At 36.0% G+C, this 26959-nt stretch overlaps 2 protein-coding genes across 2 annotated transcripts in view; one reads left to right on the top strand and one right to left on the bottom strand.

The window, feature by feature from the left end:
- LOC126980175 (helicase domino-like) overlaps positions 1-12823 on the bottom strand; it is a 32331-nt gene extending 19508 nt beyond the window's left edge. The window contains exons 1-6 of the mRNA XM_050829779.1: positions 12196-12823; positions 3956-4167; positions 3209-3698; positions 2731-2871; positions 1327-2561; positions 869-1052 (exon numbers count right to left, since the gene is read on the bottom strand). Coding sequence (XP_050685736.1) covers positions 869-1052; positions 1327-2561; positions 2731-2871; positions 3209-3698; positions 3956-4167; positions 12196-12255 — 2322 coding nt within the window. The 5' untranslated portion in view covers positions 12256-12823. The remainder of the gene's footprint in view (positions 1-868; positions 1053-1326; positions 2562-2730; positions 2872-3208; positions 3699-3955; positions 4168-12195) is intronic.
- Positions 12824-17149: 4326 nt separating this feature from the next.
- On the top strand, positions 17150-24581 carry LOC126964726 (protein-tyrosine sulfotransferase). The gene is made up of 3 exons (XM_050808004.1): positions 17150-17593; positions 21553-22352; positions 24319-24581. Exons 2-3 carry the CDS (start codon positions 21571-21573, stop codon positions 24551-24553), a joined length of 1017 nt encoding a protein of 338 aa, XP_050663961.1. The 5' UTR covers positions 17150-17593; positions 21553-21570; the 3' UTR covers positions 24554-24581.
- Positions 24582-26959: the final 2378 nt, after the last annotated feature.

The raw sequence follows: 26959 nt of genomic DNA, 5'->3' as shown, positions 1-26959 counted from the left end.
ATTCATATACTTCAATGTTGGAATGAAGTAAATTTTAACATTTAACACTACTTCAGAACAGGTTGGAATGAGATAAAGATGAAGTAGAAAGAAACTCATTGCCACTATTTGAAATCATTATTGATAGCATCATCATTAAACAAATTATTATCAAAGTTTTTATTTTATCTATATATATATAAATGAATTGCTGTTCGTTATTCTCGCTAAAACTCGAGAATGGCTGGACCGATTAGGCTAATTTTGGTCTTGAATTATTTGTGGAAGTCCAGAGAAGGTTTAAAGGGTGAATAAATAGGAAAATGCTGCTAAATTAAAGAAAAACAACAAATTTGTTTTTCCTTTGATGTGTCCATACATAATTTCTATGAGAGAATTTATTGACGCACGATTTGACAGTTCTGTTGTGAAACTATTTCATTACGACAACAGGGTGCATATTTTACGAAGTAATTTTTGATGTTATGATATATAATTGACAAATTAAAATAAAAACATTATTTTATTTATTATAACATACAGAATGTCTGTCGGGTCAGCTAGTTGTTAATAATTATTAACCTACTGCTATCACACCAACCTATTTCTGCGGCAAACAATCACATCAGTGCACTTGTATCACATCGCCACATAGTTTAGGCGCAGATGATGCCGATTATCGGGTGGAGTGAGTTGCACCCATCGAATGAGTGCACCAGTCGGCCAACAGGGAAAAGAGGCGAATTCTCGTGGGGCGAATCACATCTGCCCCAAAAGATTTCACTTCGTGATGACCACGACCGCTCTGTCAAGAGTGTAACAACGAAGAAGAAGAGTTGCACCCATAATAAAAATATTTTGAGTAGTGAATCCATTATTTGTGTGTAACCTGATGCAATCGCCGCAGTAGTTCCTCCGAGCGGCGCGCAGAACCCTCCGCCATGCCCGCCACTTCCGCGAACCACGCGCGGAACTCGGAGTGCGACGCGAACACGTCCGGCATTAGGAAGTGCATCAGCGACCACAGCTCCAGCAGACTATTTTGAAGAGGTGTACCCGTCAGCAGTAACCGTCTACAAAGAAATATAGTTTTATTGTAAATATTTTCTATATAGCTGATATACCACCCCACATCTATACACATTCACTACAAAGTAATTAGCTCAAAATAAACTAAAGCTCAAACAACCATATTATAGTGTTTTTTTTTTTAAACTGGGACAATATGAGGAAATTCTTATCCATCAGACATGCAAAACCACTGCTATTTTTTGGTCTAATATGTAAATAATAAAGTATTGAGATTTATATTTAGGTACAAAGCACCATTAATAAAAAATGTCTCACCTCTCTGTTTGAAAGTTAAGCAACATCTGCCACCTTTGTGACTTGAAATTTTTAATATTCTGTGCTTCATCCAATATTAAGTATTTCCACCTTTTCCGCCTAAAGCTCTGATGATCCTGGACAACAAGTTTGTATGATGTGATGCACACATGAAACGAGTTGGCTTTGGTCCAGCCAACGCGTTTGAGTTTCCTCTCTTTGATCGTACCGTAGTATGTGAGTATCTTGAATGCGGGACACCACTTCTTGAACTCCATCTCCCAGTTGAGCACAACTGAGGTCGGTGCGAGCACGAGATGTGGCCCCCAATCCTCGTGCTCGAGCGCAAGGTGCGCTAACAGAGCAATAGTTTGGATAGTCTTGCCTAAGCCCATCTCGTCTGCGAGGATACCGTTGAGTTTCCGCGCATGCATAGTCGCCAGCCAATGGAGGCCAACGTGCTGGTATTCACGCAAGGAATGCTTTAATAAGCTTGGAACTGGAGTTCCGACCATGGTCTCTGACAGGGTGGTGCCGGTGGGCTGGAGCGAGGCCGCTAGAGTCGCGGCTGCTTCCACCCGTTGCTCACCATCTTCCGTCTCCACTAATTCCTTGCTCCCCGTTTCACCTTCAACCAACGCCTCGAGACACTCTGAGCCGTCTGACGACTCGTCGCATTCGTCGGAGCACTCTGTGCTCGCGTCCGTATCCGTGTCGACGGAAGGTGTTTCGGTGGTGCGTGTAGAAGGCGACTCGGGCCGGTACCTCCGCACCAGCTCATCTATATCCAGCTCCGCTTCATCCTGTAATGCTGATATTTCGGCCGCCGTCTCGTCATCTCGCTCGGTCTTTTCCTGTTCTGCTATCGTATCCTCGTCGTCAGCCGAGTCACTATCGGCGCCGTAGTCGGAAGGTGGGGGGGATGGTGGTGGAAGGTCGTGCGGGTAACCAGGCGGCAGAAGGTCGCCCAGGTCGAGATGCGACTCGCGCTGGAGAGCGTCAATCTCTTCCCGGTTGTCGTCGTCATCGCGCTCTGCGGCTGCAATCGTCTCCTCGTCGTCATCGGAGTCGCCCCGCGGCTGGAACTCATCATCAGAATGTGTCGTTGAGCTAGGCGTGGTGGTTGCGGGGGCATGCAGGTTTGCCGCCAGCTGACGTGAGTAACGTTCAGTTTTGTCAACAATATAGCTCAGCTGCTCATCTAATGCTTCTTTACGTGCCTTTTCAACTCTTTGTTCCCTTTTCCACTCTACCAACTGAAAGAAATATCATGCTCAATATAAATCATTTTGGCAGGTCCTACATTATTAGACTAGCTTTTATTTTAAATATTTTTTATCAGATACTTTATGTATCTGATTATGTAAACAAAATAAACAATATTAACACATAACTAGGTGTAATACGTATTTTCCGCTTTAATACCTTTTCTACATTTGTCCAAAACATTCGAATTTCCTTTGCAGCAAAAGCAGCTATCTTCTTAAGTTGTAATTCCTGGGCTTTTTCAGCTTTCTGAGCTGCCAAGGCTTTCTCTTGAAAGTATTTCTGCACCGCTCTTGCACACTTGAAATTTAAAAATACTATTAATAAACCAGAATTACATAAATTATACCCATCAATCTTAAATCAAATAGCAAATTTTGCTTTTCCTTTTGCTAATTATAAGTATAGCTACGAGTATTTTGTGTAACAGCATTGAATTTTTTATGTACTTAGTATTTTATTACAGAAAAATAGTAAATTGTACTAGAATCATAAGATATTTGAGAAAAACAACTAGTTACAACTATTAAGAAACATGGATCAGGTTGTAAAACAATGCCATTAATTAAATTAAGCTGTAAAACATTAATCAATCTGATCTAGTAGAGACTCTCAGAGGATCTCAAGCCACACATACCTTTTTAGCAGCTTGTTTCTTCCACTTGCGCTCGTGAGCGAAGTCCTGCGCTAGCCACGTCATTTCCTCCAACAGGTAGTCCCAATGTGTCTTGGGTCGCGGCGGTTCCATGACACGCGGCAGCCGCCGTTCCGTCCACAGCCCTGCACGGACCAGCTCCGCCACGCGTCCCGCCACGTAAGCTTCCTGCTTCGCCTTCTCCACCACCTCGTCCGCTGCGATCGCAGCAGGGCTGGGCGCAGCAACGGGGGCAGGTGCGGGCGTAGAAGCAGGGACAGCGACGGACGTGACTTCGGGCGCGGCAGCCGGAGGGGTGAGTGCGGGAGTGGGTGTGGATGGTGGGACTGCGACGGTCGCGGCACCAGGCGGGCGCTGCGCTTCCAGGAAAGCTAGTAGTTGCGGCGTCGGCGGTCGCTTGCGCCAAGCCGCATAGTCTATCATGTTACCGCCCGCCTGCAGGAAGTATAGCTCGCTGAGTTGCTCCGTGAACCTGCACAACCGAGCGCAAAGCTACAGCTGCAGCCACGGCAGGGCAAGGAAGACATCCAACAACATTCTTTATATACTCAGGAAAAACTCCCATTTTTTAAATTAAAACTAGTACGATTTCCTACACTACTGACAAATATTGGAAGTCCTGAGCAAAGGGGTATCTGTTGGCTTACGTGTCCACCCGGCTTCCTATTCCATAAAATAAGATTGGAAGAAATGAACTTCTTGGTCATCCAACATCTTGACATCACTTACCTATCACGTAAGTTTTTCAACCGAAGCAACTTGTATTCCAGTATTCTTTTCCGCAGAGTTGCAATGTCGTCGGAAAGCAACTTCTGCTTTTTGCATGGTGGCTCATCTTTAACCTCTGCGGTCGCAGCTCCATTGACGGTGGACTCGAGCCCCGTGCCAGCCACATCTGCGCTGTTCGCGTTGCCGCTCGCATTTTCGCTGCGCTCAACACCCTAAGACAAAAATATTAGTAATTTATAGAATTTCTAAACATGACTGCATACTGCCGCGATGACATTAATTTCCATATTCTTAATATGGCATATTCAAACAAAGAACATTATTCCTCCAGTTTCATCGTCGTAGTAAATTTGGCTTTACATTAGAGCTTAATTATAATTATTAGATTAATTAGGCAGGCCCGTCTCACTCCCCGTGTAGATATCTAAAGAATAAGTATGCACGGCGGCCTCTACAGAGAGGCTATCCAGTAAGGACTCCCGCGCGAGCTTTGACCTACTTCACCGATCCGACCGATCTTTAATAATGCAGAAACAAAAGAGAAAAGCATAATATGCTTTGCTTTTTTGTGTTTTTAAGGCCATTGCGATCAAAATTTACATGCTTTCTAAAAACGATGAAACAATCTAATTTAAAGTGATTATTATTATTATTAAATTTCCATTCATGATAGCTACCTACTTAGAATAATAACGCTTAGAACGTGAGTAGGCCCAAGCGATATGCAGCAGTTTTAATGTGATCTTTTAAGGCTACATACGTTTCCCGCCGCGTCAGTGTCACGCTGTCAAGTTCCGTGACGATCAGTGAACGAAATTCACGACTTATAATTTAAGCTAATACATTCGCCAAAACAGCAAAATATTTTGTAAACAAAACAGACGCCATTAAGAAAATATGTTGCCAGCTATGAAAGAACTATTTACCCCGAGGTCCTCCACTGGGATAGTTTTTTGTGTTTATTGTTGTTATACATGTTGATAGGAGGCTCTAATCTATGACGCCACATGATGTTGAAGTCAAAGGCAAATAATCTTACTTCATTTTTTTCAAAGGCAAAACTTCGCTTAGTTATTACGCTTTAACTAAGCGCTTTGAATAGTCACTATAAATATTTCTTTTAAATCACTGAATTTACCATATGTTCGGATAAAGTAGAGCTCGCGAGAAGAACATCAACGGCCACTCTTTTTATCAAATTAGTTTGTAAGGTACTGCATCCAATAATTGTGTCTCGATATAAATTTAATATAAATTATCGTATATTTGATGCATCAACCTTTAGACCTTGAATTCATTGTTTGTGTAAGGATGCTTCGTGAACACATTGGGAGTGATTACTGTCATAATTCGTAATTGAATCCAACAAATACAATGAGTTATTAACAAATATCCAAAAAAAATAGGTCGACCTAGCACTGCAAGCATATTGCAATAATTGTCAATCATTTACGTATATTTAAATGTATTCATTTTTGGATTTCATTTGAATCCCATTGCTCGATGGATAGTTACAATACGAATTAATCAAACAGAATAATGTTGGATGTCAACTAAATACACGATAATATGTTTCCAGCGTTTCTATGACAAAGAAAAGTATACAACTAAACTTATTATTACTAAGAGACTACTGTAAATTATGTCCGTATGCTCTACCAACGAAAAGGTAAAAAATATGTTTGCCTTTTTTTACCTATTATTTAATTCTTACTTTTTTTTTGGATAATAATCAGATTACTGTCACTTTATTTAGGGACTGCACATTTTTGGCAAAGGCGAATAGTAACGATGACCTCAATGATCCTCATGATTTGGTTATGACACAGCTGGATTGTAATTTGACATATTGTGCAATTATCTAATTTAATTTTTATTTTTGAGTGACGGATGGCTGAGCAGTATCACATTCAGTTTACAATCTGAACCTACTAAGTTTGTATCATATGCCTCACACCAATGAGTTATTAAGTTAAGTCACTTTAATAAAATATTATTCCACCTCCATCTCATGAGCTTACTAATATGTTTTTATTTCGTTGTTGTCACTAACATAACGAAGCATGGATGCTAAGCCAGGTTAGTCGACCAAACAGGACATTCTGTCACTGCTGAAAAACGCGCGCAACACACTCCTATTTGTGTCTGAAAAGGTTATGATAGTGAATACCCTATAGGTATTATTTATCATAACAGCATGTCTACAAAAATTGGCCTAAGCATCAGTACTCCTGCTTTTTTTTATGAAAATATGGGATGAGACAAGCAGAAAATAAAACAACTGAAGAATTTAAACCACCTTTTAAAACCAGCCCTCAAAAGAATATTCCATACAAGTTTGATGAAATTCCTTTTTAGGCAATAAGACGAAAAGTGCATGCTTTTTTTACAGACAGTAAAATATGGTTAGTATGTTAACAGTGTAAATTTTATGTAAAACTAAATCAGTAATGATATTATAATGATAGTTTGGACATTTGGTTGTATGTATGTATGTTGGCTACTCTTGCACTCATAAGTTATTTGATAATATATATTATTATTTAAGATTGTTCAAGCTGTTAACTTCGATCTTGATCTGCTTGATTTTTAAATGCACAAATATATGTATATAAATTTTAAATATGCTACCTGCAAGCACCACGGTCATGCAAGATTGAAAATGTGGTTTGATATTTTAATTAAAACTCCTAAATAAGCAATCTTAGAGTGCCTTAGCAGTCTTAAAAGCTCGAACCGGAAAAGGAAGGTGTCTTATAATATCTCATATAGGCAGTGAGGACGGTTTTGTAGATGGAGCATTATTAATGTTCAAATAAAAAAAAAAACACTGAAAATTCACTCATTATGAAAAGTGGTTAAAGGGCAAGCTGCCAAAGCTAAAAACCAATTTGGTATTTGTTTTAATGTCCCTTACCACCCCCGAATGTTAGAATTGAACCCCACAACTGCCCGACAGAAAGCGCAAATTATTGAATAGCTATATAACTATAACCAAAAATTATGAAGAAAATATGATAAAATCTCTGAAAAAATTGCTACGCAAAATAAACTTTATTATAAAAGTAACCAATTCCAATTCGTCAACATCAAGCTCTTCAGTCTATGAAATATACAGAATATGGAAATTATTTATTTTATGTTTGGTAACCATTATCAAATAAAGACATTTGTAAATATTTTAAATATAATAATAATAATAATATTCCTTTATTTTATTCTAATATATATAAATTACATGACACATTGTTTGTCCTTGATGGACTCCTAAACTAATGAACGGATTTAAATGGGGATTACTTCATGAAGTGCAGTTTAGTCCAACTTGAGAGATAGGATACTTTTTATTTCTATTTGGGACCCATAATTAATTTTATTTCCAATATTTGTTTTGTATGGACATATTTTCTGTGAGAGAATTTAAATAAATCTAATTTTAATCTAATTCTGCTGTGAAACAATTTCATTATAACAACAGGGAGCATTTCTTACGAAATAATTCTTGGTGTTTTGAAATATTATTGGCAAATTTCTATAAAACAGTTTTTTTTAATTACATACAGAACAATGTCTGTCGGGTCAGCTACTATATATATTGTATATTATTAATCAAAATAAGTTTATTATTTAACTACCTAGAAAAATGTTGATAATCTCTAAATAAATGTAGGATACATAAGAAGACAATAATCTCAACTATATGCCTCTTATGTTTAAACCACGCCTGCACTCTAATTTTTCTAGCTAAACTTAGCATAAGAGATCATTCATTCCCTATGTGATTGTGGCCTTGATGAAATGTTCTTCAGTTGTCCCTTAATGCAATCTTCTCTGTACAATTATATACCCACTGAAGACCCCATTCAACCTCCATTAAATGTCTCCTCTCCTAGTTTACACTCCTTTTGTAAATATATTAAAATAAATAAGATTAAGTTGTAAATATCATTAAATATTAATTCATAATTTAAGTAATTCTATCTGTGTGTGTCCTTTATAGTCTAACAGCATGTATATTATTTCTTTCAGATATTATAAGAAAATAAATAGTAGTAGTAATTTCCCTAGCTATGGTGCCCTTCAGACTGAAACAAATAATATTTACACATCACTGCTTCACGGCAGAACGCAATGGTGTCATTGTGGTACCATGAATACAATTATCTACCCATAACCTAGTCAGCATCCTGTGCAATGGAGCCTCTCACTGGTAAAGTGTAGGTTTTACAACGAAAGAATACTGATTTAAAATTATGATTACATACCTATTTATATTTTAGAAAAAACTGAGCTATTTTTATAAGTTATCCTCATACTTGGTAGGTACAGGTTTAGGGAAAGACAACCCTAATGTTTTCAGAAGAGGTAAGAGTCATGCGATAGAAAGTATACTAGTAGTAGATAGAAGTAACAACTTCTAGGTGAATAAAAATGTAGGTTAATAGCTCTGTGATATCTGAATTACGCCTTATTGCCCGCAAGAGTCCCTATTTATTTCATTGATTTTAGAAAATAAAACCAACAAGAATCATATAAACACAATGCTCCTCTATTCAGCTTGTGCGGAATGTGACAACCACCATCCATTATATTATAAGAACAGCTAAGAAGGCAGAGAAAATGATTGCACAAGGAAAAGTTAACAGCATGTCAAAAATCAACCCCTATTATGACATAGTTGTTTTAAGCGAAACTGCTACAAAACTAGAAAAAGGTCTTGAACGAGTGCCAAAAAGTTGGGCTATGCATGAACACACAAAATCAAAAATCTTAACCTAGTCTGCAACAGCTAATCAAATTATACAAGAACTTATAGAATATGTTAACAACTCTATATATATTTAGAGGAAACAATTTTCTTTCAATAAGAACAACAAATATGAAATAGATCAAAGGATAAATGCAACATGGAAGTTACAGAGTCTACAGTATAAGAAGGATATTATGGATTCAAATGTTTAACATATATAAGCAGGGGTGTGCAATTCAAATAGGCAATAAGGCTGCCTACCTTAAAGGCATAAAAGGCATTTATTTTCTCAAAATTGATTCCTTTAGAATTCTTTTTGATGTCATTTCTAATAACTACTAGATACTACTACCTCTTCGGAAACAAATGGCGCTCTGAGAGAAACTCTCCCAGCATTCTTTTTTTGTGCTCTTTTCAATAAAAATATACAATACTTTACAGTCATTCCTATCACTATAAAATAATCGCAATCTAGTCCCACGCTGTCCGATCATTTAGATATTCAGCAGTGGAGTAATAGGATTTACGACAGAGACATAACTTTTAATTTAACCTTAATAAGAACCAAAATTAATATATACCCCTAGTATCAAAGTTAATCGAATTCCATTATTCTATAACCAAATTACTATATAACACCCACCCCGTAAGTTTAAACCTTTGATTTTCATTTCATTGCCTGCATTTCATACAATTTATTTAGAAAAAATATATGTCAAAGTTAAACTTTATTTTTATTTTCAGTTGTTTTATCAAGTCACTTGGGAACCAACTTCGGAATTAACAAGATCCTGTCAATATGAGGGGAACATGGGCCTCAAGAATATTATATAAAATAGCATTCTGTTACTTCTAGGGTATTAAATGGTTCATATTACCAATTAAAATGTATATTGATTCAATATTATAATTTTCTGTTGGTAGCAATTAATTCATTGAAACATTATATTTCCTCCCCTTCTTTTACATTTTAGAGCACTGTTTTTGTGAGGAGAGCATAAATTCCTACCCTTGCTGTCTTTAATTATAGGATATACAACACATGTGTTGAGACTACAGCTGGATCAGATCAGGAAAAAGAAAAGAATATAGCATTTTACTTGGAGAAATTGAGATAGCTAAAACCTATATATTATACTCATCACAATATCTGTAGAACGACAACTCCAAAACTTTAAATTTGGTAGGAATATCGCTTTTGCCTAGTAGATGTCAGCTAAGACCGGATTTAATGAAATTCCACCCACAAGGGTTTTCTTATTATGAACAAGTGGATCAGCTAGAACTGTACTTTTATATGTGAACTAGCTGACCCAGCAAACATTGTATTGCCAATATTAAGATCGCGATACAAAAGTAAGTGTTGATTGTAGATGGGTGAAAATTTGAAGTTGTATGTATTTTTTTAATGCTGACTCATAATCAAACAAATTTAAAAAAAAAATGTCAAAAAAATTAAAAAAAAAAATTCGAGTGGACCACCCTTAACATTTAGGGGGATGAAAAATAGATGTTGTCTGATTCAAATTCAAATTCAAAAACACTTTATTCATGTAGGTCACAAAAATGACACTTATGAATGTCAAAAAATATATATAAATATTTTTTGTTATTGAATTTACCGCTACTTCGTAAAGGGTTGAGCTAATGAGAAGATGTAGCAAGATTGCCACTCTTAAGTCAAGATTTACATTTTAGTTGTTTTACAAATTATTTCAATTACAATATATGCAAAGTGACACAACAAAAATACTCAAAAGTCAAAAACTGAAAGGCTTACATGAGTAAGTCAAAAAAAGAAAAAAAAAAGTAAATTAATACTTATAAACACAAGAGTTATTGAGTATAGTAGATTCTCAGACCTACCCAATATGCACTCAAAATTTCATGAGAATTGGTCAAGCCGTTTCGGAGGAGTTCAATGTTTAACACCACGACACAAGAATTTAATATATTAGATAGAGTTTGACAGCTAGAAATGAACACTATGGAATACAAGGATCTGTACATGTATAAATGGTTATTTTGAAGGCAGAACTTTTTAGGTTTAGGCTGGTAGCACTCTCTTACCAATGATAAGCAAAGTACCTCATGGGTCTGTTCATATTTGAAATATACATAACCTGCTTGATTGAACTTATGGACCCTCAATCTGTTTCATTAAATATTATTGCCGTATTCTACATAACTTCAAGATGACTTAGACTGCGATCAGAACTGGACCAAGGAGTGGATGATTAAACTCAACCTGATGAAATGCAATATTCTGCACTATGGCTGAAATAATCCTTGTGGATAGTGAATTATATAATCAAGAGAGAAATATCATAATATTAGTAATCCTTCAATACAAAATACCCCAGTCTCTATGTCCAATGTGCATTGATAACAAGTGCTTAATTTCACTACTCTCGGGAAAGGACACCTCCACTGTGACCTCATAGAAACATTCAACATTACAGGTAACTACTACAACATATTATGATTTTGATATATTCCTTACAAATATACACTTGTTTAAGAATGCTCTTTATAAAACTAGCTAGTTTACGTAAAATAATTTAATGTTTAACTTAATTTCATTATTATGTAATTTCTGTTGTGTCCACTTATTATTTTTTTACTGTATTTGGTGAATGATGAGTACAACTTTTAATTGGATCTCAGAATCACAAAAAATATATTGTACTTGTTATTAGATGAAAGTTTTATCCTGTTATCTGTTATTGTTCCTAATTGTAAATAAATAAATAAATTTATAAAATACAAACAGCAACTATATCATGGTTGGAAACAATCTGTTTGGTGCAAGCTTCATACCACTTTTTTAGTATCATGGTTTATAACTCCCACTCACATAACTGTAGCTAAAAGCCACTGCTTGTTCATACTAAAACAAAAATAATCAAATATTCTTGTTATTGTCAATTGACAATACAAATGATGTAAATACAACTGAAAGTTAATTATGGTACAGAGGAAATTAGATAAGAATTTATGTACCTTTTTGGGTGGTCTGCTCTTTAGTTTTATGCTTTCAGGGTTGCATATCAATGATGACTATTTATGTTAATTATTTTTATTTATGGGTTCTTAGTTTTCAAATATTGTACATACCACTGTAAACCCCCTTTCAGCCTTATGTGCATTTGTTACACTGTATACAGTAATAATAAGTAATATTATGAGATAGATCTTACCATAACTTAGCTTGAAATGTTATTGTTTGTTATATCATTTTAAAACTTGTATTTGATTCTGTATAATTTTTATATTAAATACAAAATAACATAACTGCCATACTATATTTATACGAAATAGCATACCTTCGTAAATATTAGTAATTGGTATAAATTTAGTAAAATGTTTGAAGAATGAGCTTATATCAGTACACGAAATAATAATTCTGAAAAACCTACTGCAGAATATCATTTGTGTTGAGGATTTTTTATTAAATCAATTTTTAAATTAAAAGCCTATTTCTACTTACCATGAGTAGCACAGCTGAATTAGAGGGAAACAATGAGGCGGGTTCATTGTGCCCGCTCATAGTTTGTCATCTCGCATACACTTATTTTTAATTTTCTTCTTTTGATCACTAAGATTTTTTATTTATATTATTTCAAGGTTACTAAATTGTTTTCGTTCTCACTGATAAAAAAATAAATGTACCTACTAACTACAGTCATTTATATTTATTATTGTTTATAGTTAATTATGTTTAGTAATACATGCCAAGCTTTTGGTATTTATGCTTAATCACTATGGACACCTTTAAACTTATGTAAATATGCACAGAATCGTCTTAACTGAACACTGATAAAATATCTTTGACAAATAGACCGGGTGGCGGCCATATTGTAACTGAACAAAGCGGCTACGGCGATGGAACCAAGTTGAAATTATATCATTTTATAACTTTTCAAACATAGAACATCACTGCTTTAATTTGTTGTCACTTAAGCTTTGGTTGTTACTTTATCACATTAATTAATTATTTTTGATCTAGAGTCACAATTCACTTCAATAAATCATAAAAAGTAACACAGCAAATCTCTTGTGATATCTTGTATCTACGCGTTGATTTCGCTGTTCGAACTTCGAAGCTCGAGCGGCGAGCCTTGAGGAGTCAAGAGGAGGGTCCTATTTTCTTTTGTTACACTGCCATCTAGATTACGATTCGGGTATTTTTTGTCATAGACTTAGAATATATCACTAGATTTTTGTATTAAAAATATTTTGGTTGCCGTATTGTTTCACTTCATGATCATAAGAGATAATCCTCAGGAAAATATATAATGTAGCTTTAAAGAATCCATCCTGATATAAATTATGTTTTTAGTGTTTCAATAATGAGGACTCTTTAATCTTTTACATATTATTAATGATATAATTAAAAATGATATAGTAAAAAAACATAACGACAAGAAAATTAAACATAATAACTTGCTACTGGGAAAAGGGTCTAGGAATTATACATATGAAAACATACCTACTAACTACTACTTTAATATATAATGTATTAGCTGCTGATACCCGCGGCCGCGACTTCGTCCGTCGTACACACATGAATTAGCACATAATGCTTATAAAAATTGTAGTGTCTAAAAAAATATAATTTTATATAAAAAATTAATATGAATTAATTGAAATCTATCCAGTAGATTTTCCGTGATGTGTGCACAAATGAAAACCTCTATCACTCGATTAGATACTGATTTCGTGGTAGTGGTAAGTCTACGAAGTCGGACTATAGATTTTTTTTTCACATAAAAGTTTTATTACACATAGTTATTATTTTATTATTGCATTATTTTCTTAAGATTGACATTTTTAAATCCGCTGATCAAGCATCGACGTGAGTTTACACAAGTGCTCGCTGGCCGGCTTACTGCGATCCATCCTTATTTATATAAGATTGATATGCAAAAAGCGTGTGTAATTTAATAAAATTAATATTTTTTCATTAAATATGGTACAATTATTTACAAATCCTAGACAAGATCCTCTTGTCAGAATGGGACAGATGAAAGCACACAGTCAGAATGAAAACAATAGAGTCAAATTCAAATATTTTTATTCAAAATAGGATTTAAAATCACTTATTGAACGTCAAATCTACCACCCATTCAAAAGAGACTGCCTCAGACCTGAGAAGAATGGGCGCAAGAAACTCAGCGGGCTTTTTATTTTTTAATATAAAATATGGATTACAATGTAATATCGTACAATAAACATTTATAATTAAAGAGCCTGAGGGTGTTCGCTTTATTCCTAGTCCGTGGTGTCATTAAGAAAACCGTTTATGCTATAATAACCTTTCCCACACAAACGTTTTTTAACAATTCTTTTAAATTTCGTAACACATTTGTTTTGTACATTTTCTGGGATCATATTGTAGAAGCATATACATCGCCCAACAAAAGACTTACTAACTCGACCCAACCGAGTAGTAGGCATAACAAGTTTATGCTTGTTCCTCGTGTTAACATTATGAATGTCACAGTTTCTAGAAAATTCCTCAGTGTGCTTATGAACATATAAAACATTATCGAAAATGTATTGAGAAGCAAAAGTCAAAATGTTTATTTCTTAAAATTTTTCTCTTAATGATTCTTTAGGACCTAGGTTATAAATCGCGCGAACAGCCCTCTTCTGCAGCACAAAGATAGTATTAATATCGGCCGCACTGCCCCATAACAATATACCATAGGACATAATACTATGAAAATAACTAAAGTATACTAATCTCGCCGTATCTATGTCAGTTAACTGTCTAATTTTCTTAACCGCATAGGCTGCAGAACTAAGCCTATTCGCCAATTCTTCAATATGGGGGCCCCACTGCAATTTGGAATCAAGAGTAATGCCAAGAAATATAGCAGAATCCACTGGTTTTACCACCTCTCCATTTAATAAAATATTCGCATCTACATTTTTGACATTTGGCGCGGTGAATTTAATATATTTGGTTTTATGATTATTTAACAATAAGTTATTGGCGCTAAACCAGTACACGATGTCAGATAGAGCATTGTTTACTTCGTCATACAAAACTTGGCTTCGTTTCACTTTGAATATAAGTGAAGTGTCATCCGCAAACAATACCACCTTGTGTTTTTTTTCTACAAGGTTAGGTAGATCATTTATATAAATTAGGAAGAGGAAGGGTCCAAGAATAGACCCTTGTGGTACCCCCATACCGAGAGGGGTCCCAGGAGATCTCCTGCCATTCACCTCGACCCTCTGAATCCTATTATTTAAATATGAGATCAGAAGATCGAGTGCAGATCCTCTTATACCATAGTGGCATAGCTTCCTGACCAGCGTTGAATGCTGAACACAATCAAAAGCCTTAGGTAAATCATAGAAGATACCAGGCCTCAAAAATATTCCTGTATAAGTATAAGCTCAAGACCTGCATCCGTAGTCGAGCGTCCCCTAGTAAAGCCAAATTGCTTTATATGAAGTAACTTATAAGTGTTAAAGTCGCTCTTTTTAACCGACATCAAAAATGGAGGTCTCAATTCGTCGGTATGTTTTTTTATGTTTCTTACCTCAGAACTTTCAACTGGGTGAACCGATTTTGATAATTGATCTTTTTTTTATTTGAAAGCTGGTGCTTCTCGTGTTGCAATTTGGTTCAGATCTGATAATTTCTATAAAAAAGTCTTAAATTTTCTTTAAGAATGTACGCGACAAATTTAAGAATTACTCAATATTGCGCCAACCGATTTCAGTGAGGTGAGTTTGGTTAGGTTCTGAATATGGGATCCATGACAAAGTTGCGGAAATCTTCAATTATTAGGAGCAAATTAACGATACTAGGCCGAATCTTTTATATGCTATCCGGATAATTGAGTCACCTACCGTCATGTCCTTATGGTCAAATAATTGTCGTAGTCGTAGTAGTAGTAGTAAATATCAATGGAATCAATGGAACTCCTCAACGACGTACAGTAAGGGTGCTTAATATTAATGCTAATCTGTGGCAGAATTTCTAACTGTCTCTAATAAAATTACAATGAGCTTACATTCATTGCTGCATTGCAAAATTTAGTAGATGGACACAAATTTTGACAAATTTTTAGTTAGTGTAGTTTAGATTCACTAAAAATCTAAAAAAATAACAAAAAATTACAACTTCAAAAACCCTATTCCTTAACAATAGATATAATATGAGCTAAAAAGTATAAAAATAATTGCGTATTTTTATACAATGTTATTAATTAATCTAATTCTAGTATCGATTATGGTTATTTTTGGAGTCGGTGTCAGCCAGTCGGTTTGTAACTTAATTACAATTAGAACAATTACATACTAGTGCTTTTTACACGTCATCACGGAAGTATCGTTACCAAGTGATATTTGATACTTATTTACAAAATAATATGTAAAAGCTAATATTCTTCAGCTTTCCTGTACACGAGATAATGAACGAGAATTGGTGCCAGTTGGTAGCAAGAGAGAGAGATGTGAATAAATTTACAAACCAAATAAGCATATTTATATTTCATCACTAAAGGATTTAAGTTGTTTGGATTTAACCACATTTAAAATGTGACAAAAGCTATCATACAAATATATTTTGATATCCGCTTAGTGTAAGCATATACTAAAAAGATATGTTGATGTCCGCTTACACTACATATACCAAGAGAATACCCTGGAAAAGATATCTAAGTCTTAAAGACAAATTTTATTTAATTCAAGGAACTTAACATTTAAATAACCAGTTTAACTAATTATTATATGTAAATAAAAATATTATATTTGAGTATTAGTTTCTCTCATTAAACGTTATCTAAGTTATTAAATCCAAATCCCTTTAGAACGTAAAGAAGTAATAAATAAAAAACACAAGCCAATAAATATACATACAAATTTTTCCCTTTATAATATGACTGTGAGTTTTGATTAAAAACGTAAAAAACCCTCGACTGAACAGATCTTAATCGTAAAATAGGGACAGACTGACGAAAGTAAAACTTATAGCTACCCTCTTTTTCGTCTGGGTTTAAAAAAATACCTAACTCCTACTCCACTGATGTCACTGTCCAAATTGTGTTCTTAACTCAAAATACGCAGCTAAATCTGAAATTGTGTTTACATTGCTGCTTATTGACCAATAATATCTTAAAAAATTGGGATAAACGCAGAAATGTATAGACATAGCAGTCGAAGGTTATTACGGTGTCATTTGTGGCATGTGCCATATTTCGACTTTTATTAATTTGTATGAGGTGCATTGTCTTTATGTATAGAACGTCATTGGTGCGATGTGTTGCTGTAGTTGGAACACTCAACGTTGAGCATTAAGGCGCATAATGCGCTCTATTGCTGTAATTGGATAACTACCATAAACTAGTTTCCTCTTCATCTTACCAACTGGCAACTGTTGGCTAAATGCGCATACTGTGCAGTGCCAAAAAAGGAAAAAAAAACTGCCAAGTGCCAGTTTGGCAGTAAGCACTTGGCAGTTTCATATTTCATATAATTTCGATAGTTAATTTAAACCAATCGAATAATCGATATTGGTTTGTGATGATTTGTGCTGAGAAGTATTTTTAATTTTTATTGTTTCAAGATAATCGAATTGCGGCCGGTAGACGAAGTTTATTCTAGTGCTTTGGTTATGTTGTTACGGAAAAACAAAGTAACACAAGTCTAGATTACTGGCATTAACTATTCAATATTTTGATTGCTTTATCGAGAGTTTTATAGTGTTTGACCATATTATATACCTAGTTGAACATTTTTTTTGCAATTTGCATTATTAGTAGCGGCTAGGTGTATATTGCTCTAGCAATATATTGTATGCGTTGAATTTCTAAGAGATGAGTTGGCAGAAAAATACATTATAAAATTGAATACAGATTTCATGTAGGGTAAGTCCTTAGTTACTTTATTTGTTTTATTTTACATTTACTGCATTTTCAGCAGATATCTTGTTAAATTAGTTGTATGGGTCTATTTTTTGCTTTGATGAAATTACGATTTCATCAGGTACAGATAAAATTACTGTACACTACACAAATAATGTGAGTTAATTACAATGTTTCTCATAACACAATACAATAGGTTCATGTTAAATTAAAATTATTCAGTAGACATTGTTTAAAAAAACAATAATAAATACTTTGTAAAAATGCATTGTTCCAGGATCGGTTTACAGAATTATAATAATTGTAAGTGAATTAAATTTGTTATAAGTACTTACTTGGCTTTTTGAGGAGGTGAATAAAATTTATTGGTAAATTATAGATTTCCTAATAAGTTGCTTCTGTTGTAAACATTGATTAATAATATTAGTAAGAAATACTGGTTTTTTGTACTATGTAGTATTATAATATTATATTTATGTAGAATTGTTTATGTATGGATTTAATAGTACTTGCATAAAAAGAAAAATCCTTAACAGTTTTTAATATAGAACATACCATATTACTTGGGATTACTAATACTATAGCATTGTATTGATGTATTATCAAAAGTCTGTCTGTTGTTTTAGAGTTTTAGTTTTCTCCTAACTATAGAGAATTTCACACTAGGGTATTTATCTTTCTTTGGGAATTTTTTCATTAAGGAAATCAATATATTGGCGCCAGGTTTTTGATTAACTGTGAAAAACAGGACTTTATATGTGGTAGAATCTGGATATATATATACTAGCTGACCGTCAGACATTATTCTGTTAATAATAAAAAAAAATCTTGAAAATTCTTATCGGTGGAATTTTGTAAAATTGGTTCTTAGCTGACCTCTACGAATATTTGCACCAAATTGCAAGTCTCTATGCCTTGCGGTTCAAGAGATATCGACATGATTCAATATAATATGATGGAAATCCCTTATATATATACAGAAGATGTAGACTCTCAGGCTGTAAAAGACTAGTAAAAGGCTGGTGGCATGTTAGTCCATGAAAACTGTAAAATAATATTTCTTTGGTGTCAATATTTTGTTATATTCTACAGGCTCTTACAGGCTCGGTATTCCATGTTTATCATATACAAAACAGGCTGTTAAAAGCAGTTGGTAGAACTATAACCATAGATTATATATGATTTCATTTATCTTTGACTTATGTCATATCGCCAGTTGCAGAGTAAACATAGAATATTATGCATTGACAGAATGCTATGTGAGTGCCAAAATCACGTATCTGAGGGATACTGACACAACTGAAAAGTTTAAAGTTATTGTATCTTAACCGTTGTAAAACAGATTTGATGCAACAAAATAAAATAAATATTATTTACTGATAAAAAACACTTATGTTTGGTAATTATGTCAATTTTAATTTATTTTATTTGATTGTAGGAGAGTCCTCATTTTGACAAAAAAAAATAATTTAACTCACTTAGAACTTTATTTACTAAAAATTACAAGTGATAAAATAAAATAAAAAATTTCAACAAAAAGTACACGCGAAAACAAAAGCACTGTTCCAAAACAAGAGATATAATATGCACCAATTTAAGAAAATACCTTCATTAAAATTACCAAAACTCTTTTTTGTTTATTTATAGCACAATAGCTACTATACTGCCACATTATCTCGCTTTCTCCCCCCAGCGCTCGCTCTGTTGCGTCAGTACGGTTTGCAGCATATACTATATACTATTATACTTGTAGTTTGCAGATTCAGTACTGTATGGTACATGCATAGCTTGTACATGTCCTGATATTAGCGTGCGTAGTTAAGATTTGGATACCTACACGAGAAGTGAGACAGGCCTGCTATTACTTCCAGTAAAAGTTGTCAAATGTATGTAGAGTACCTGTCACCTGTCATGTTCGGTAATTGGTTTCTGTGCATTCAGCAATTCCTTTTTTTTTTTTTTTTTTTAAATAACAGGCTCCGTCGACTGGATGTCGACGATTCGGCCAACATGGAGAGATTTTTTATTTTTATTTAGCTAATTGAAGTATGTAAAGAGCTGATTTAAAAGGAAATTATCGGTTGATATAGCTGTGGTTTTTTTTGTGAACTGAAGAATAGGCAACAAGAGTTGGTACAGTTAGTAATAAACACCCATAACATATTATGGGTGTTTATTACTAACGTAACTTAGTTAATAAACTACCTTGTAAGTATCTAATCTAAGTTTAAGGGAGAAATGTGTGAATGTAGTGGGAATATGTGCCTAATAGAAGCGTAGATAGTATGGAGGATAGAAATTACAATTCAGTAAAAGTTGTCAACTGTGTGTAGAGTACCTGTCACCTGTCATGTTCGGTAATTGGTTCCTGTGCATTCAGCAATTCCTTAATTGAACCAATTCAATGCCTCACTCACACAGACACAATCTTCTGTCAATGGGTCTTTCTTCATCTTTGGATAATTTAATCTCAGATTTAATTATTAAATCTGTGGGACAGTGTATAATAATATTTCAATCAATTAAGTACAGTTTTTTTTTTTAATTAGGGATATAATTCTTTTAAAATAATTGGAAATTATTTTAAAAGCTCACACATTGCATTGTAAAACGTCTAAAATATATAACAGGGAAACCAAGCATCATTCTAATTATCGATTTTGAATCTGTGTGTCTGCCCAAATGCTTGAATAAAAGTACTAGTAATCCCATTCATTGTTTACTGTGGCACATTCTCATAGGATAGTAGCAACCTTGCCAAAAAACTAAAATAGATTTAATGTTACCAAATGACACATGATCAGCTCATAATATGACCAAGAAATACTAAAACGTTTTCCGAAATGTGCTCCATCATATGGTATATGTATTATTCCGAGAGTTTCAGTAGGTTTCTCGGTATAACCGAGCAAGAAACCGACTCCCCATTTATTAGTATAAAAGATAGCCTAATAATGAATAGGTGTATTATCAAACATCTCTCAATCTTAAGTCTCAAAGATTGCAAAGTGTGTAGATTCTGTAATAGTGCAGATGAAACCCCTTTACACATCCTCTCTGAATATGGTCATTTAATGTGTCTCTCTCTTTGGGAAGTTAAATTCTTCAACCACTTGAGTTACATCAGCTCACTGCAAAAGATATAATAAGATTCATGAAAAGAATCAATCTTAGCAGTAAGCTATAGTTAACAGTGGCTATCACAATAGCTTACTCGGACCAGTCCTGTAATGGTTATAGACAAATGGTTAATGGTAACTTGAACCGGATCAATCAATGGTTACACGCTTACTGCATCTCTACTATGCATTGGTAATAATGGTTAAAATGGTTACTCGGGCCGGTCCTGTAATGGTTGTAGACAAATGGTTAATGGTAACTAGGACCGGCCCGATCACTGGTCACCCGCGTACTGCCTTACCAAAGGCAACACATGGTTATAAGTAATCAATATTATCTACTAAGCAATATTTGTAATATAATGCTGTTCGATGGATTTACTTGGAACAATCACATTGGTCGTAATTAAACAGGGCTGCACTGAACTTGACCAAAGCCACTTTTCAAACCATAACCATAGGTGTATTATGGCTGGATCACTTGGCGTTGCGTAGAGACGTCGCTTCATTGTGTGTCTTCTACCGCATTTATCACGGGGAGTGTTCCGAAGAGCTGTTTAATCTGATTCCTGCCGCCGAATTCCACGCGGTCCTCCACAGTGCGGTTTACAAGGAGCTTTCTTCCACATACTACAAAGCTGTGGAACGAACTTCCTTGTGCGGTGTTTCCGGGACGATACGACATGGGTACCTTAAAAAAAGCGCGTACACCTTCCTTAAAGGCCGGCAACGCCCCTGTGATCCTCTGGTGTTGCAAGAGATTGTGGGCGGCGGTGATCACTTAACAACAAGTGACCCGTACGCTCGTTTGTCCTCCTATTCCTTAAAAAAAAATGATTGCAGGTGAAGGAAGAGACGCGCATGGGACGCGGGGTGCGCCTGCGGGTGGCGCTCGCGCTGCTAGGCGGGGCGCTACTTGTGTGGGTGTGGCGGGGCGGGGGCCGCGCGGGGGACGTGGGGCTTGCGGCGCGGGAGGCCGGCGGGTGGGTGCCGGGCCGTGAGCTGCCTCTCATCTTCATCGGCGGCGTGCCCCGCTCCGGCACCACGCTGATGCGAGCCATGCTGGACGCGCACCCCGACGTGCGCTGCGGCCAGGAGACCCGCGTGGTGCCCCGCATCCTGCAGATGCGCCAGCACTGGATGAAGTCCCAGAAGGAAAGCGTTCGCCTCGAGCAGGCGGGCGTCTCCAAAACTGTGCTCGACAACGCGATCGCCGCCTTCTGTCTGGAAGTGATCGTGCGGCACGGGGATCCCGCCCCGCGCCTCTGTAACAAGGACCCGCTAGTGCTCAAGATGGGGACCTACGTGCTGGATCTGTTCCCCAACGCCAAGTTCGTGTTTATGGTGCGCGACGGGCGCGCCACAGTGCACTCGATCATCACCCGCAAGGTCACCATCACCGGATTCGATTTATCGAGTTACCGACAGTGTTTGACTAAGTGGAACCATGCGGTGGAGATGATGTACCAACAGTGTAGGACCCTGGGCCCGCAGCGGTGCCTGCTGGTGCGCTACGAGGCGCTGGTGTTGGCCCCCGAGCCCACCCTGCGCCGGGTGCTCAAGTTCCTCGACCTGTCCTGGGACGAAGCGGTGCTGCATCATGAGCGTTACATCAACCAGCCGAACGGCGTTGCGCTGTCCAAGTAAGTATGGGTATCGTAAAATGAGGAAGGCGAGGTATTATCTTATTGTTGTTATGATGACATGAAAAAACGCAAATTTTGATTTAGATGCGATTTTTGTCTGGAAAAACTTAGTATGATTTAATCTGCACATTCTCCTGAAACTTAAAAAAAAATACTAGTTTGAAAAAAAAAATTGTGCTAAATAGAAAAAGATTTTTTTTTTCCGAATTCTCACACAGATGTCATTCTATGAATAGTGATATAAATATATCTTTACCCAGTCATAAGTGAACTGTCCGACCTAACGATAACAATCGTGTCCGTATTTTATCAACAACTCTTGTGAATCATTAGTGTTTGCAAAAAACATGCTTGATTGTTGATATACGGAATCTTTATATCCAAAAACATATTGTATTTCTTTAATTTTTTGGACAGAGGGTCCAAGGAAATAGTACATGGGTTGCCAAATCCAAAAGAATGATTAAAAAGCTATATTAAAGCTAGCATATATAGTATAATGACATTGTAAATTATACCACAACTTGATAAATAGAATTAGAGTTATGGAAGTCTGTTTAACAATTTTTTGAAAATTGTCACAATTGTCAAACAATTGTTGTCTTTGTAATTGTAGACTCGATTGACCAGTGACGGGCTGCTTTGCAAAGAATGTCGGTCACGTGAGCTAAGACTGTGTTGGTCAATAATACTAGTTGTAAAATTGTTACCCACAAAAAATAGGAAATAACTAAAAGACGAAAAAAAAATAGTAGCTTCGAAAAAATAGGTACCTACTACCTACATACTGTATTTCTTAAAATAATATTATTTGCAATTTTAAGCCTTTATTGATAAATTTTTAGTGCATACCTCATAGCTCGCCATTTGTGGCATATTACAGAAAATATATTGAGAGAAGAAACGATATTATTATTTTTAAAATATTTACTGCCCGGAAGCAGAAGTTATGTGCAAGAATTATTGTGATTCAGTTTAGAGGGCGCCGTAGTTAGTGAAATTACACAAGTAATGAGACTTAATATTATCTTTGGTGAACGTCTTACTCGTCTCATAACATCAGATCATCAAGAACATTCCTCGCCTTATTTCCTAATGCTTTGACTACTATTTAAACGGAGGTAGATATAAGTACGATATGCTCCGATCTGCAGTCGAAAAAGTCGTTGGACGGAACTTCTTCGTATTAAGGTCTGCATAGCGTCATCGAGCAGTCATTAGTTTCCAAACGATGGTTGTGATTTTTGAGGTGCCTGCCTGGATGAGACGCAGCCAAGACAGGCTGTCCCCATATCATCGTGCGGGGATTATACTTCTATGAGGGTGACGTGTCTTATAAAAATTTGATTGCAATGAATTGCAAATACTTATAATATATTTCATAGCTAGACAGATGGCCGTTGGAGCAGTAAGTCCTCGAATAGAAACGTACGGGAAGGCGGTAGTGTTAGTAGGCTCTCCATAAGATGGTCTAACGATCTGGACAAGATCGCCGGTTGAAGAACCGATCGTCATGGCGATCTTTGGAGGAGGCTTTGGTCCAGCAGTGGACGTCTTCCGGCTGAAATGATGAATCAAATCAAAATCAAATTAAAAATATTTTTATTTCATAGGTAAATCATATTACACTTGAAATATGTCATTTTTTTCATACAGCTCATTCGGAGGGCAGGTTTCCTCAGAGTAGAATGAGTGTTTTCTGCTTTTTTGAAAACAGATTAGGTATTACAAGTGACGCAACAAGGCTTACACGAGTAAGTCAAAAAAAAAGCAAATTAATAATCATAAACACAACAGTTATTGAGTACAGTAGATGCATCAATCTATTATGCGAGCTTTTTTTAAATAAAATATAATATAATAACTTTAACTTTAAGATAATTAAATAAAGGAAATAAAAAAAACATGAAGCAGACCTTCTGGTAACAAGATCATCAAGCCACCAATGAATATGTTTTTCCAGCGTGGAGCGATCGTCGGACCAGGTAGTGCGTCCTGTCAACAAGGACGCGCTCGACAAGTGGGCGTCTGAAAGCGGAGTGCCCGGCGACGTGCGGGGCGAGGCGGCCGAGCTGGCACCAATGCTCTCCGTCCTGGGCTACGACCCCTGGGCTAACCCTCCGGACTACTCCACGCTGCTGAGGCTGACGGACGGGGCGCCGCTCCAGGAACCCTCGCGTCCCCCGCGCCCGCCTTAGTCTAATTAATAAAATATAATGTTTACAAGTGTTTTAGTCCAATCCTAAGAGCGAGGGCATAGCCAAAAGCGATAAGGCCGATACACATAACACTGTGCTATTACTTTACATAATTCTGGAACACTGACCTGTATAAATACCACTGGACAGGCTGTTCCATATGTTTGACATCAAATTTTTTGTGCTTATTTGAAGCGCCACTCGCGAGCTTCGAGAGAACTAATTTATTTGTAATACAAATGGCTGCGAGAGAAACGTACATTAATCTGAAGTATTTTTGCATTATGAATTAATTTCGGTCGTTTTCCGTGTTATTAATACTTCAGGAATCAACATAATAAAGCACATATTTTTTTTTGTAAATAGTTTTCCTATCGACGTTTGTTTAGCTGAGGTTGTCATTACTAGTTTTAGTACCGCAGATTCTCGCTACACATACACAGGCACAATAGCACTTTTACGGCCGCCAGTCCAGTGGTAAATCGTAGAGGTCAGTGGGTACATGACAATAATCTTAGGAGGTGGGTATCACTCGGCAGCGAAAAAAAAATCGGTACGGCTGCTTTTGAAATGAAATAGGCTACAACTCTAGTCTCTACACATGTCAGTTAATAGACTTGTTCTTATTCGGACATCGAAAGGAGCGCTCCGATCTAGTACAATCAATGTAACGTACTAGTTCGGTCACGTAGTATTATTACACTAGTACATTGATCGATGTAACAAAGTTTTGGGGTTTATGTTTGATTTTCCTTCATACTTCACAGGCTTGGGACTGTCATTATATTACTATTACACACAAAACTTGCAAAAAAAAAAGTGCTGTAGGTAGGTACTGATCTTCTACTATAACTAATGAGATACTCTTACTCAGTACTAACAATTCATTGACAAAAATCCTCGAAATAATACAATGGCAACCGCGCAACATTAAAAAATAAACTAAAATAGACAGTATTTCTTTAAACATAAAGTCCAAATCCTTCATAGATAGAACTATGCGAGAAGACCACGGAACTATAGTTGTCATTCAATAAGTCAGTTATTCCCAAGCTTCACGTCTTTGATTCATTCATCTCGTTCACCGTTGCATTAGTCTCGGTCGGTCTGAGCGCAGTCGGACGTCCGCTTCGGTTCTGTACTACAATGTACCTACTAGATGAACGAAGAAGCTGATGAAATAGTTTATTTCATTCTGTGTCTGCCCGACACAGGAATAAATACCCGACAGTGACTATCGGGAATAAATTACGATAAGTACGTAACCGATCGTGCAGCAAAGTACTCGTTGATCCAAGATGCCACCTACACTTTCAAAGTAGAAAAAGTAGGCAACGAAAGTAGACCTGGGTAAACGTTAAGAGGTGGTTGATGAAACGCCATGATTTGGGTTACAAGACCGTGATGAGACTTTTTGAACCAGCTGATTTAAAATCTTTTAAATTTATATGTTTTAGAAGAGCTCCTTAGTTTGGTGACACCAACAAAGCAGAATTCGTTAATGCGGAATCTTCATATTGTTTTTGTCCCATAGATACGTCAACTCCTTTTAAAGAAAGATCAATAATTTTCGTCCAGGCCTTTCACTCATTCTCCTTAGCCATATCTGCAATCAATTTAAAAACAAAATCACCCAAACGCATCCTGTTGCCACTAAATCGTGAGCTCGCCCGAACCACTTTTTTGAGTTAGGGGTAATAGTAATAATGATTACGATTTGCCTACACACGAGATCTAGAAAGCGGTATTTTAGGGCCGTGAGTAGACGCTTTTGTGAGCGTGTGATTCGACAATACTTTTAAATAATAGGTTTTACTTTTATAGAATAGTTTATTTAAAAAATATCAGGCCCCAAATAGTAATGTTCATGATGAGTAGATGAGTGATGTTATTACTTTTAAAGTTAGGTACATATTATTGACTAAAAATATGCTTTTGTAGCATTTTCCTTTTATTTGCCTCGCAGAAGGTGTGTAGATTAATCACATCTGGAATAAAGCTGGTCTTGGGGGGCTTGAATCCTTTGCCTCACTCAGGTCTGTAGGTACATAACTTATTCGCTTCGGTAACTATAACTTTGATCCCTCGCTACGCTTACTCTTCCTATTTCATTCACAGCTGATTCAATTAAAAATTTTATATATATAATGATCAAAAAAGAAAGAAACTCAAGTAGATGAAAATTAAATACTCAAGGCAGACAGCGCTATCGCTGTTTACGTGCGGCGTTACGTCGCCTTATGTATTAATTCCAAGGACAGGGGCCAGTTAGAATATTGTTTGATAACATAACCGAACTAAAAGTCAACTACTACCGTCCGTTTCAATATTCCACAACACAACAACTAGCTGAAAGTGATGTGCAGTTAGTTAATTAGTTACAGTCAGGTAATATGGTAACTCGGT

This window comes from Leptidea sinapis, chromosome 1 (genome assembly GCF_905404315.1).
Source record: "Leptidea sinapis chromosome 1, ilLepSina1.1, whole genome shotgun sequence".
Taxonomy (NCBI): domain Eukaryota; kingdom Metazoa; phylum Arthropoda; class Insecta; order Lepidoptera; family Pieridae; genus Leptidea; species Leptidea sinapis.
This window is presented reverse-complemented; position numbering and strand designations above follow the sequence as displayed.